This window comes from Ornithodoros turicata, unplaced genomic scaffold, assembly GCF_037126465.1.
Source record: "Ornithodoros turicata isolate Travis unplaced genomic scaffold, ASM3712646v1 Chromosome24, whole genome shotgun sequence".
Lineage (NCBI taxonomy): Eukaryota > Metazoa > Arthropoda > Arachnida > Ixodida > Argasidae > Ornithodoros > Ornithodoros turicata.
In genome coordinates this window covers 450,905-462,814 of record NW_026999345.1, presented here as the reverse complement: position 1 = coordinate 462,814, position 11,910 = coordinate 450,905, and the positions used below count along the sequence as shown (strand labels likewise).

The window sequence follows — 11,910 nt, the reverse complement described above, 5'->3', positions numbered from 1 at the left end:
AGTCGTCGGGATTGATTTTGCCGGTCCTGTTTTCTTCAAAGGAGCAGTACGCGACGAAAAGTCCTACATTTTGCTCATCACATGTGCGACACATCGAGCCATTCATTTAGAGCTCGTATCTAAAATGTCCACATAATGCTTCCTGCTAGCCTTCTCCCGGTTCATTGCTCGGCGAGGCATACCTAAAGTGATATACACTGACAATGCACTAAGCTTCAAGAAGGCGTCGAAAGACATAAGTATTTTCTGCGACAGTTTGCAAAGACAAAGTTTTCACGACTATTGTACAGAGAAAATGATAACATGGAAGTTTATCCTCACATATGCTCCATGGTGGGGAGAGTTCTGGGAACGTTTGGTAAAAACCGTGAAAGGGACCCTCCGGAAGACACTGGGCCGTAACAGATATGGGTTTGAAGAACTGACTACAATCCTACAGCAAGTTGAAGCAGTTGTAAATTCAAGGCCACTTACCTATCTTGGTGACTGCCCAGAAGACCTTTCCCCTCTAACTCCCGCACATTTCCTGACGGGAAAGAGACTCACGTGTCTGGCAATGGCTCCTGTACGAACGCCGCGATCAACGAGTGCACAAGTTAAAGCTAACTGGATAAAGCACGAAAGAGCTGTTGACAGCTTCTGGAAGAGGTGGCTGAAAGAGTACTTGCTACAACTTCGTTCAGCTCATAGTTGGAGTGTACATAAGTCTTTGCCAGTGAAGGAGGGCGATGTGGTGTTGATCAGCGAAGAAAAGGTTCCTCGACACATGTGGAAGATATGAAGAGTTGCTACTGTGTTTAGGGGGCGGGACAAGGTGGTGCGGGCCTGCGCAGTGAAGCTGCCAGGCAAAACAGTACTGCGACGACCGGTGCAGCTTCTGTATCCTCTCGAAATGGTGTAAGGGTCTCATTGTGCTTTTTCGGGGGGGAGTATGTTGCAGAACTCTCAGAGGGCAGCACAAGAACGGGGTTTTTCCTTCTTCTTTTGGGAAAACCCCGTTCTTGTGCTGCCCTCTGAGAGTTCTGCAACATACTCTCCCCCCCCCCCCCCCCCCCGAAAAAGCACAATGAGACCCTTACACCATTTCGAGAGGATACAGATTGATGATTATATACAGATACAGATACAGATGATTTTGAAAGAAATCAATTCTATGGGAAAGCGGTTTTGCTCCCAAACAATCTCTATCATACAAACACATGATGTTGCTGAAAGTTGAGGAAAGTAACCAGGATAGAAGTGAAGGATCCACTTTCTTTTTTTATTTTTTTGCAGACGGCTGCGTATTGGATGTGACGAAACTCCTTACACAGATGAAATTGCCAATCATCCTACTGAATTAATTGCTAAACTTTGTATAGGAATTGGGTTGAAACATAACATTGTACCAGCAATTGGTGCGCATATCCATGTTCATATTCATGTTGATCCATGTTGATGTTCATATCCATTCCATAGAAGAATAACATGTTTTCGTAATGCAAAATACTTTGCAAAATTGAGAGTATTCAGAATTGCATAAACAGAGTCCATGGCATTTAGTTAGCAATTTGCAATCCTTACATTCCATCCAAACATGAAGTTGCTGCTCATAGGAACATACATCGTCTATTCAAATGTATCATACTGTACCCATGCAGGTGCACATATCCAATTAGCACAATTGCTGTCTCAACAAGCAATGGGCCATCTAGATCATTTTCGGTCGCCTGATTATCCTCATATTTTTAATTATGTTCCTCTTAGTTAATTCTGCAAAATATTTTCTTCCAAGCACTGTTCTGGAGAAATTTGAATGTTTGGAATATGATTCACATAAATCTGAACATCTGCAAACTGTTTACAGTTGCTTGTCGGATAGAAGAGAAAAGATTATAAACTCACAAAATTTCAGAAGTGCAACAACAGTTATGCAAACTTTACTATGGCTGGGTAATTATGTCCACATATACAATGCACAATCATTGCATTCCTCTCTGTAAAACAATAAGTTCACTTTAATAAAAAAGTAAAAACATACGTTGCTAACAATCTGCCATAGCAGGAACGGTTTTATTATTACTCCGGATTGCAGGAAAAGACAGTGGGGGTTGGGAGAAGCACATACTGTATTACACGGTAATTATTATAGCTCCGTAATACAAGAAAAAAGCCACACCCATACCACCTTCAGCAGTTCATTTCTAGCGTGTTGTGCACTGAAGTTTACATTCAGGGGGCTTAAATAAAAAAATAATAGAGTACTGACATGATACTGTGCTTTATTTACAAAACATGAACATTTGGCTAGAGAAGGCAAGCATGCACTTTCTCATATATGCACTAATCTTTCTCAATACGATTTGGAAGTGTACATACATATGCCTTTTCCTCACGAGGAAAGCTTATGAAAAGGCATACGCTATAGACGTCTGACATTGGGATTGCTCGGAGAGCCTCTTGCGGTGATACACAGCACTCCTTCAAGTAGCTTGCAAACCTTGCTGCTTCAGGTGTGTCACGCACAAGAATGTTTTTACACAGAAGTACAGAAGTACGCACTTCGGGTGGCCACTATCCGAGACTTGCAGTATTCTCCTGATCTGAAGGAACTCATGTTGTTTTGTGTTATTACACTGCTATCGCTCTTGCAAGGTTTTGAGTAGTTCTGACAATGCAGGACCATGTCCTTCACGACAATGGGATAATACTCTAAACCTGACTGTGGACAGGCAGTGCAAACCTGCTGCAGTGCACTTTTCTCGACGCGTGGTGATGTTTGTAACGTGCTCTGGGCGTCCTAGCAGGGATGCTTCGTCCAGTTGTGTTGCGCTTCGTATTCTTTTGTATCCCAACATGTTTTCACATATGCGGCCACCACATGGAGAGAGTGTCACACATGATAATATTAGGTCGAGCTCCTGCAGTATTGCAACTCTCTCCAAGACTTGGTTTGGTGCACCCTTTGCTGCTGTTACGTACTTTAGGAGCACACCGTTACCTCCCTCAAACACAAACGCTGAATGTGCCCGCAGGGCTCCCAGGGCTTCTGCACACTTTGTCAGGTGAAGGAGTTGGTGGATGTTGAATGTCATCTTCGTGTTACCGTTTATACTTGCATGTCTTGCAACAAACTCTTGAAGGAGGCCTTCTAAAAATAGAACAAACGAAGGTCTTCTAGGTCACAAACACCATTGTAATCTACAGGAGGCGCGATTGCATGAACCCGAGAGAGGCACGTGCTCACATCAATCCCCCTGGGAGATTGGATGATGCGGTCTGGTGGGAGAGGATTAACTGCCATAAACTAGCTTGATCCGTCTCTGTTGCGTTCATGTAACCACGGCTAGGGATGCACTGACAGGCAACATGTGCATATGTCTAAACAGCCAAAGGAAATACCTATTCAAAACAGCCCGAGAAGCAGTACACTCTTAAAAATGAACTTCACCACGTAGCACGCTCCTAGCCAACCACCATCCCGAATGACAACGTTCTCGCCCCCGATTTGTTGAAAACGGGAGGAGGAGCCTATTTTGTGCCGTGCATAATGGGCACAAAATAGGCTCCTCCTCCCGTTTTCAACATTATTAACTCCCCGACATTATATATACATATATATGATTTGTAAAAGAAGCTTAAGTTTGGCAGAGCAAAATGACGAAACATTATGACGCACCCCGGCTCACTGAAGATAAAACAATTTCCGTCAGATGTTTGGTCACACCAAGAAGGACGCAGTGCATGTAGTCTACACTCTGTCCCCAAACAACGTCGTAGTGCGACAGGTTTACAAGTGCCGAAGGCCCCTTGATTCCATTAACTGGACGACCATACTTCAGAGCCAGCTGCATGTCTCTCGTCACTCCACGTGGTGTTCTCTCACCAACTGGGGCAGTCTCAGGAAACCTCATACCTGTAACAATAGGACGTACATGTCCAGATGCGCAATGAAGTGCATGCCAAAAGGCAGTCAATGAGTAAAACCTCACCTGCCATCTATACGCTCTCCTTTGATGAAGCACCATGGGCATGAGAAATATCCGCTAAAAAGCACGTGATTCTACACAGCCGCGCGTGCTGGTGAGTCTACACAGCAGCTCAACACAGATACCCGTGATGACAAATTTTCGCCATTGTAATGCCAGTCCAACAAGGGCGTGCAGTTGACTTCTTCTGCAAACTTCTCCATAAAGCTAACCATATTGGGATGTGTTTTGCCAAACCAAAGTCCACCGCCTACGCAATTCTGAAACCTAATTGCGGATGACAACTCATTCACTGTAAATTGAATTGGCCAAACAGACATTTTGGAGGACTTGTATAGCGGACTCCCGTCAGTGTTGAACGTTATCGTGATGTCAGACCATCCCAGATGTCCATCTTTATGCAACTTTATGCACCGACTCACTTGTGATATCTGTTATTTCATCCTTTGTCCTGTCCTGGTCAAGTTTCTTCAGGTTTGTATAAAGAGCATCAGCATTTCTGGAGATAACGTTCTTCACTTGGTGCTCAAAGTTAAGGATACTGAAAAAGTGACCTGTATATTCTTACTCTGTCTGGTCACGTGACAACCTACAGGTGGGACAGGAAAGGTTTTCACCATCTGCTTCTTCAACTAGGAGTGTTTTGCAATGTTCACAGTAGAAATGATGTATCACAAACTTGCATTTTCGTGCCGTCCATACCTTTCGAAGCATGTACTTGCTGTGTGGAAGAACATCGTTGCTATCAAATAGTGCATTAACAAGGTTGAGGAGCTGTCCACGTTAATTCATGTGCAACAATGAATGACATGATCATTGAGATGGCTTCCACCTTTTTTGTTTTTGAGTTTGGCAATGTGCTCTCACCATACTCTTGAAAGGCATCAGGGAGTACCTCGCCTCGCGTGAAATCAGGTATGTTTGTCGAGGTGTCACACTGATCTCTATCGGTTTGATGATCAGTTTCACATTCACTCAACTCATCAATAGCAGTGTCATCACTTGCGCAACTACTGCTGCATTCCTCATCCCTGGAAGATGCGTGGACGATTTCAGGTACAACACATGGTGAAGGGTGACGTTCAGATGAGTTCAGATTCACTGATTCTACAGAGGATGTAGCCTCACTTGCGGCTTCATGGCGGGATGCTGCTAGTCGGTCATTATTGTTAGCTGCTGACGGTCTTTGTCTTCTGTAATAAAGAGTCGACCGCGGAGCCTCGAACGGTTGATCCTTCTCAAGGTATTGCTTTTTGCGCTTTTTACCTCGTTGACGCCTCAGCATGCTTACGAACTTACGAACGATGCGCTGTCAAATGGTTGTTATTTGTTCCCAGGCTTTTGCGTCGTAGAAAGCTCAAAGCGAAGTGCTGGCGCAACTATTATAATAATTAAAAATAAGGAAACAGGCCCCATTGCGTGTGAAATGGAATTCTAATTCTCTATTGTTTCTGTGTCTTTCGGAATTATATCTTCCAATTTTCATCGGTCATGAAATTTTCAGGAACTACATCGCTGCAGTTGCGGAAGTGGCGCAGCAGGAAGTCGCCGCCTCACAGCAGCATCGTTCACGGCGCCAAAGTTTCATTCCTGCGCAGACCGCGCGTTTTGTGTTGTGAAGTTTTTGGCTTTTTTTTTCACGCCGCATGTACTTTTGTGTGTCTAATTACGGCGAGTTATTTCTCACTCTCGTGAATGCAACTCTCGGTACTGTGCCCAAAAGCAGTGTGTTCTCTCGCAGACGATGCACGCGTTCGTTAACTACGTGGATGACGGCATGGAAGCTGTGCTTCCTTTCAATCTTATTAAAGATTTTCATCCCGCAACAACGAATGGCTGCAAGGAAGTAATTAGGGATGCATTTTGGTGTGACGAAGATGGTGAATTAGCTGGCTATTACTCTGCAGAGGTGAAAATGTTAGCAGGTAAGTTAGTTTCGTTCTTGTCACATGGTTTCGTATTATGAACCTCAATCTCGCTTCCCCCAAGCAGTGTTGAACGTGTTTCCTTGATACTACATCATGAGTTGACACTGGCCGCACAACGACGGTCTGTAGCAGTGTGATAGCGTTCACAGCGTTATTGTCCACTCAGAGCCGTTAGCGTTCGCCTATCAAATCCATACTAACGACCGCGACCTAGTGTTGCAGTTAATTTCTTGGTGCTTAGTGTTAATGTGCATATACATGACATTACAGAGACGGAGGACCTCCTAATACAGACGATGTTGGCACAAAACATTGGTATTCCCCGGATATTGAGGACTGATTGCGCATCAGGTGTACAGGTAATTTCAAATTTATAAAGTTGCATTCGTCAAGTATTTGATTTGTGCTTATGAGCGATACAGGTTGTACTGCTTTATTGTACTGAGAGGAAACCCCTGCTGTGAGTGAATGGCAGCTTGCCTAGCTTTCAAATGGGAAGGAAAATAAGCCCCCCCCCCCCCCCACTCCTGCATGCTATTTCCATGTAGCAGATATCGCTGACTACAAGCTAAAATCACTTGGGCTCTGTTTCATCAACAACGGTTAACTGCTTAACCGAGACTGGGACTCGAGTGCGAGCCCAGTTTTACAAATCATTCTGTTTGATCCCCGTAAGCGGAGGTTTGTGAGCTAAAATTAAGCACTCTCTCCAACTTGGGAAAGCCCTAATCTCTATTTCAGTGGTAACAGACGTTCATGAAACCACGCCCAGAGCTTGATTTCACCAACGCCAATTAACATTTGAACCAACATCAACGGTCCCTTGAATCAACCTTAATTTAACGCTTAACTATGTTTCATTAAAATGAATTATTGTCACTGAAATATTCATCAAGTCACCAATTAACTTTTTGTATAAAAAAGAAGGATAATGGAGTGTTGCCTGAAAGTTTTAGCAACCATTGATCTCGGTTCAAAGTTAACCGGCATTGGTGAAACCAGCTTAAGTAAACTAGGGGCCTGTTTCACCAGCACAGATTAAAGCAAACCTAGGTCTAAACTTAAACTTAAAAATGCCACTTAGGCTTTTTATGCAATGGTAAATGATTGTCAGATGTGTACATGAGCCACATCTCCACCAGCACCAGTGTAGAGTATCATCCCTGGTGAAGAAACTTCTTATTCGTCATCATCATCACGCATATTCATCATTCATCATCTAAAGGCAAAGTTGTTATTGTTGTTCAGATGAGTACCAAGGGAGCTATGTCGTAACATGCAATATCACGTTCTGCCTCTATTGCAGTTCGTAAACACAGTTCTCTGTTTCTAATACGTTTTCATATAATAATGTTTATGTTTTCATAATATGGTTTCAGACAGAAGGAACTCCTCCAACAAAGAAGCAACGAAGATTAAATGAAAAAGTATCTCGCAACAGAGACATGAGGAGAATTATGTCAAAGCAGGGAGAAGCACCCATGGCGGCAGGCAATGAAAATTCAGTATTACAGGCGGAGCTATTGCAATGCAAGAACGCATTAGATAACACAGAAATTGAGAACCAGGTTCTTAAAAACAAAGTGGTGCACCTCGAGGCAATGCAAAAGGAATGGCAAAAAAAGCTAGATCGTCTTGAGAAGGAATTAGAAACTGAGAGGGCACTCTGCCGTCAAACACAGGACGCACTGTTAAAGAAATTTGGTAAGCACTTGTTTAAATGATTACATATAGGGAACCTAAATTTTTATGTGGCTTTACACTTTAATTGATCGTTTTGCACTTTCGTGTTGCTTGCAGCGGTGGAACATTGAAAGTCATATTCCCCCAAAGAAATATGGTTGCGCTTCTTGGACTGACCCTTCACATGACATACACTTACACGTCTTACATGGAAGAAGTCTATTGTCATTACAGCGGTCATCCCTGTGGACACACCAACACAGCCAGGAAGCGATGCTCAAATGGGCCTCCTCCAATCAGCGCAGGAGCTACGTGCTGCCTGGACCACACTGAACTCCCCTGAGAATGCAACCGACATGTGGATGCATGAACCAGTACGTGCAAATGTCTACTGATGTTTTTGTAATTTTTTGCCATGCAGACTTTGGTCCATTCCTCTGTCTATATCTCAGGTCACTGTGTGTCACCAGGAAACCTGTGCCGAACCTTTCAGTTGTACCCCTACCATTGACAGTGTTGCTCGGAATGAGGTAACGTCTCACAGCACACGAGAATATCAGGTGACATGTGCCTGTCTTCGTACGGTCCACCTTTTCTTGTATTGACCTTGCTTTTTGTTCCAAACCTTCATTTTAACTTTGTTAGAAAATGATGCCACATCCACCAGATGAGACCTGCACTACGTCGTCGACTCCCATTGATTCCCAACAGAGGAACAGCACAGCCAACATTGAGTCCGTGACAGAGCCTCGCCAAAGACCTAAGGCAGCATCATGTGTACAGGGAAAGGGCAAAGCTCAGAACAGAAGCTCAGTTCCACTACTGAAGGCTGTTGAGACCAAGGCAAGCGAAGCAGTCACATTATTCCAGGACATGACAGACATATACCTTCCAGTCATATTAACCTCATAGCATTGGAAACCAGGTGTTCTGAGCCTACACAAAGACAACAAAGCCTCAGATGCCTTAGGACCACGATACTTCTAGCTGCACCTCCTGCTGAAACAGCTACGTCTTTCAGAACCCAGTTTAATGATCGAAAGTCCAACATAACAAAAAACTGTATAACCTGGTGTTCAGTAATCCTGACCACTCCATCAACCATGGAGGCAATTTCTCAATGTCGGATGTTACGTCACAAAGCTTTGAAGCACAACGCGAATCATGTTCTATTTATAAATTGGAAAGTGAGATTAGGGTTATTCCATGCCAAACGTCCCAGATTTTTTAAAATATATGTAGAAGTGTCATCCTCTCAAATTTGCGTTTTTTTTTTTTCTATCGGGACCACCTCAATGTGCAATTGATGGCTGCGTACTCTTTCAGTTCTGTGCACCTCAAGATATTTTAAGTACATTCTATGCCTCCTAGGCAACAATGCTGAGCAGTTTAAATGACTGTAAAAATGCCAGAGTTCCATAAAAGTTTCCTGAAGCTCTCAAAATTTTACAATTATCTCGAGGCATAAGCTCACGACAACAAGTGTTGATCAACCTTCAACGGGTCTTGGCACGAATTTAATATGCTTTGCCTTCACTCAGAAGAGATTTAGCTGGAATTTGTGAACTAGTTATTTTGATATTGTTTTCGCCAGGTAGGTCATATGTCCATAACTCATTCCTCAGGATGGAGCCATGGCTCAAAAAATAAAAAAATCATGAAAAACATTCCATGTGATCATTGACTGTGTGGTAGCAGTCAACCACAATTTATTTCAAAGAAATCTGGGATTTCCGAGCGCAGTGTCTCGGAAGTTCGCCATGGAATGACCTGTTAACGAACACATCACTGTGTGGAATGTCTACTAAATAGTTTCGTCATTCTCTTCCAACTGGACTTTGCTCACTTTCTCTGTCTATATCCCAGGCCACTCTATCATCACTATATCCAATGAGGCGTTGGTATGCGGTAGTTGTGGAGAAACCATGCGGCAATGGGACTTGAACTTGCAGCTGCAGTCGGGTGAGCGTACCAGCTCGTGAGTTAACGCCCGCACTTCACCGACAGTCAAAAGTAGCAGGTTGAAGCCTTTCAGTGGCCTTTTAAAGACCGACATGTGTGATGAGTAAATGGGTGGGGTGTAGCTGAACATACAAGACAAGGAAACACACGACTATACTTCATAGCTGGGAGAAGAGTGGACTCTTTTATTGAAGAAAAGGAGGAAAAGAGACATAGGTGCCACAGGTGCTTCTCAGGATACCTTGAGTCTGAGTGACCTGACCCTCTGGTGCACGTTAATAGCACAGTTCGAGCGACTTCGTTTACAACATTCACTGACATGTTGTTAAACGTGGTAAAGCTCACCACGTGTGATACGGCACCTGGGTTGGCATTCCCGTGGCCCCCCTCTGTAACATATCACAGAAGAGAAACATCTAAGGAAGATAAGCGAAGGCCGAAATTACAAAAATAGGAAGCTAATAAATGCCACCGGTGCAGCATATGTAGATATTAAAGTTGTAAGTTTATGCAAAATGCAGCATCAGCAAAAACAACAAATTCAAATTGTTGCCTTTAACTTCATGGCGTAATTTGTTTCATTGTTGTATATAGTCAGCTGTTGTAGAATTCAAGCCTATGCTAACTGAACTAGCTAGCTGCACCCTTTCACCATCCGTGTCCCATGTGGCAAAAGTGATGTTACATGTTCACAGAGCACTAGGGGTTTTGCACTGCTTACGATGCACGCCAGTTTGTAGGGTCACCTTCCTGGCCATCTGCAACGCTAATTTGCAATGACTGCTTTTGCCCAGGTGCACATGGGAAATGACATCTATGTGAGCCAGGAGAAGCTAACATGGGCGATGGAATCGAAGAAGGACTCCAGGTTTTCTCGTGATATGTCACGACTAGTATGGACTGATGAAGAGCTGCACGGAAGGAGCGTGACTGGCAAACACTGCAACCGTTTCGCAAAAGAGGGTGCAGTGCCCAGGCCTCCACTTACACCAGTCAAGGTCCAGGTAGTCTTTAGTAAGTTTACAGAATATACTTGAGATATTTGTCATACCAGGAGGAAATGTGCTGTGATGTTTTATTTGCCATGTGTTTACATTTCAGATGGGTACCACCATTTTGTGCTGTCAAAAGAATCCCCAGCACCATCCATGAAGAGGATCAACGGTTTTGCGCTACACATGAGCAGCTTGCTCAATGATTTAAATAAAGAGTAAAATCTGTGTTGGTCAGATGTATTGCACTCTAGATACAATACATCATATAGAAATTCTCATAAGATTCGTCTTGTGAGTTGAATTTCTATATGATATTTTGTAGGACTACAACCTGAATCTCACAGCAAGGTCCTATAGGATATTTTGTGAGAAATGTATACGAAACTCTATGGGAATGACTGTGAGATGTTCTATGAGATTGTCCAATTATCACATTAAAAATCTTACAGAATTCTCTGTGAGTATTTCTGTAAGAAACTTTGAAGGACTTTTCAGGGATATGTGGCGGATCCACCAACTTTCTGGACATTAGGCCCTAGTGGCAAAAGCAGACCATGAGCGGGTAGCACCAGGATATACCTCGTGCCGCTCAGCCTCCAAATGTGCTGGGTTACAGGAGGGTAGCAATACCTCCCGGCATCATCCGAGGGCCCCAAAGTGACCTCGGCCAACGTTTCCCCGGTTCGATGGCTAACCAATAGGCACCGTTACAGGAGGCTGCCATAAACATCGGACGAACCGAGACCTCCCAGTACTTGTCTCACGCAGGCTAGGTCCCGGCCCTCTAGAAGCTGGGTTACGACCATACGCCACTGAAGTTAGCCACAGGGCGCCGAGTACCATTGGGGAATGGCCAATCATGGTACTGCTCTACCACGACCGCTTGCCCTCCAGGAGGCTTCACCAGCCTGGGTACATCTTACTAGTGCGCAGCACTTGTGGGGTCAGCTACTTCCCACGGGCAAAATTTACTCCCCAGTTGCCCCTTTAGCCGCCAAAGGCGTTGCCCGAGTCCTACCACGAGGAGGCGGGGTTGGGGGAGTCAGGACAGACCGTTTGCGCTCTAACCTATAACGAGCCCTCAGATTCCTCCGAGGACCCGAGGACCCAAGGAAAGCAGATTATTATCACTATATGAACACATTCAACGTTTTAAACAACAACAATTCAAAGTCCGCTTAAAATGCGCGAAACAAAGGTTCAAAAATGCATAATACAAACACTAAGTAACAGGCAAACATCACAACGTTCATAAAGCACTGGTAGATCAGACGGCGATCAGATACGAGCTTACATGCACCACACCACGCGTCATATTTGTCTCGCAGTACATCAGGAGAGTTTTGTAGAAACACCTCACCCACAGACACACAC

General features: G+C 44.1%; 1 protein-coding gene across 1 annotated transcript; it reads left to right on the top strand.

Annotated features, from left to right (window-relative positions):
• The first annotated feature begins 7,453 nt into the window (after positions 1 to 7,453).
• Positions 7,454 to 10,755, top strand: LOC135373361 (uncharacterized). The gene is made up of 6 exons (XM_064606576.1): positions 7,454 to 7,600; positions 7,814 to 7,953; positions 8,032 to 8,139; positions 8,225 to 8,422; positions 10,336 to 10,555; positions 10,643 to 10,755. Exons 1-6 carry the CDS (start codon positions 7,498 to 7,500, stop codon positions 10,753 to 10,755), a joined length of 882 nt encoding a protein of 293 aa, XP_064462646.1. The 5' UTR covers positions 7,454 to 7,497.
• The last annotated feature ends 1,155 nt before the right edge of the window (positions 10,756 to 11,910 follow it).

Bases quoted from the DNA above. Each gene is read 5' to 3' on its own strand.
- LOC135373361 (XM_064606576.1), top strand. From the start codon at position 7,498: ATGCAAAAGGAATGGCAAAAAAAGCTAGATCGTCTTGAGAAGGAATTA. The intron at 7,601-7,813 runs GTAAGCACTTGT...TTGTCATTACAG, and splicing joins CGCACTGTTAAAGAAATTTG to CGGTCATCCCTGTGGACACA. The intron at 10,556-10,642 runs GTAAGTTTACAG...TTTACATTTCAG, and splicing joins CAAGGTCCAGGTAGTCTTTA to ATGGGTACCACCATTTTGTG.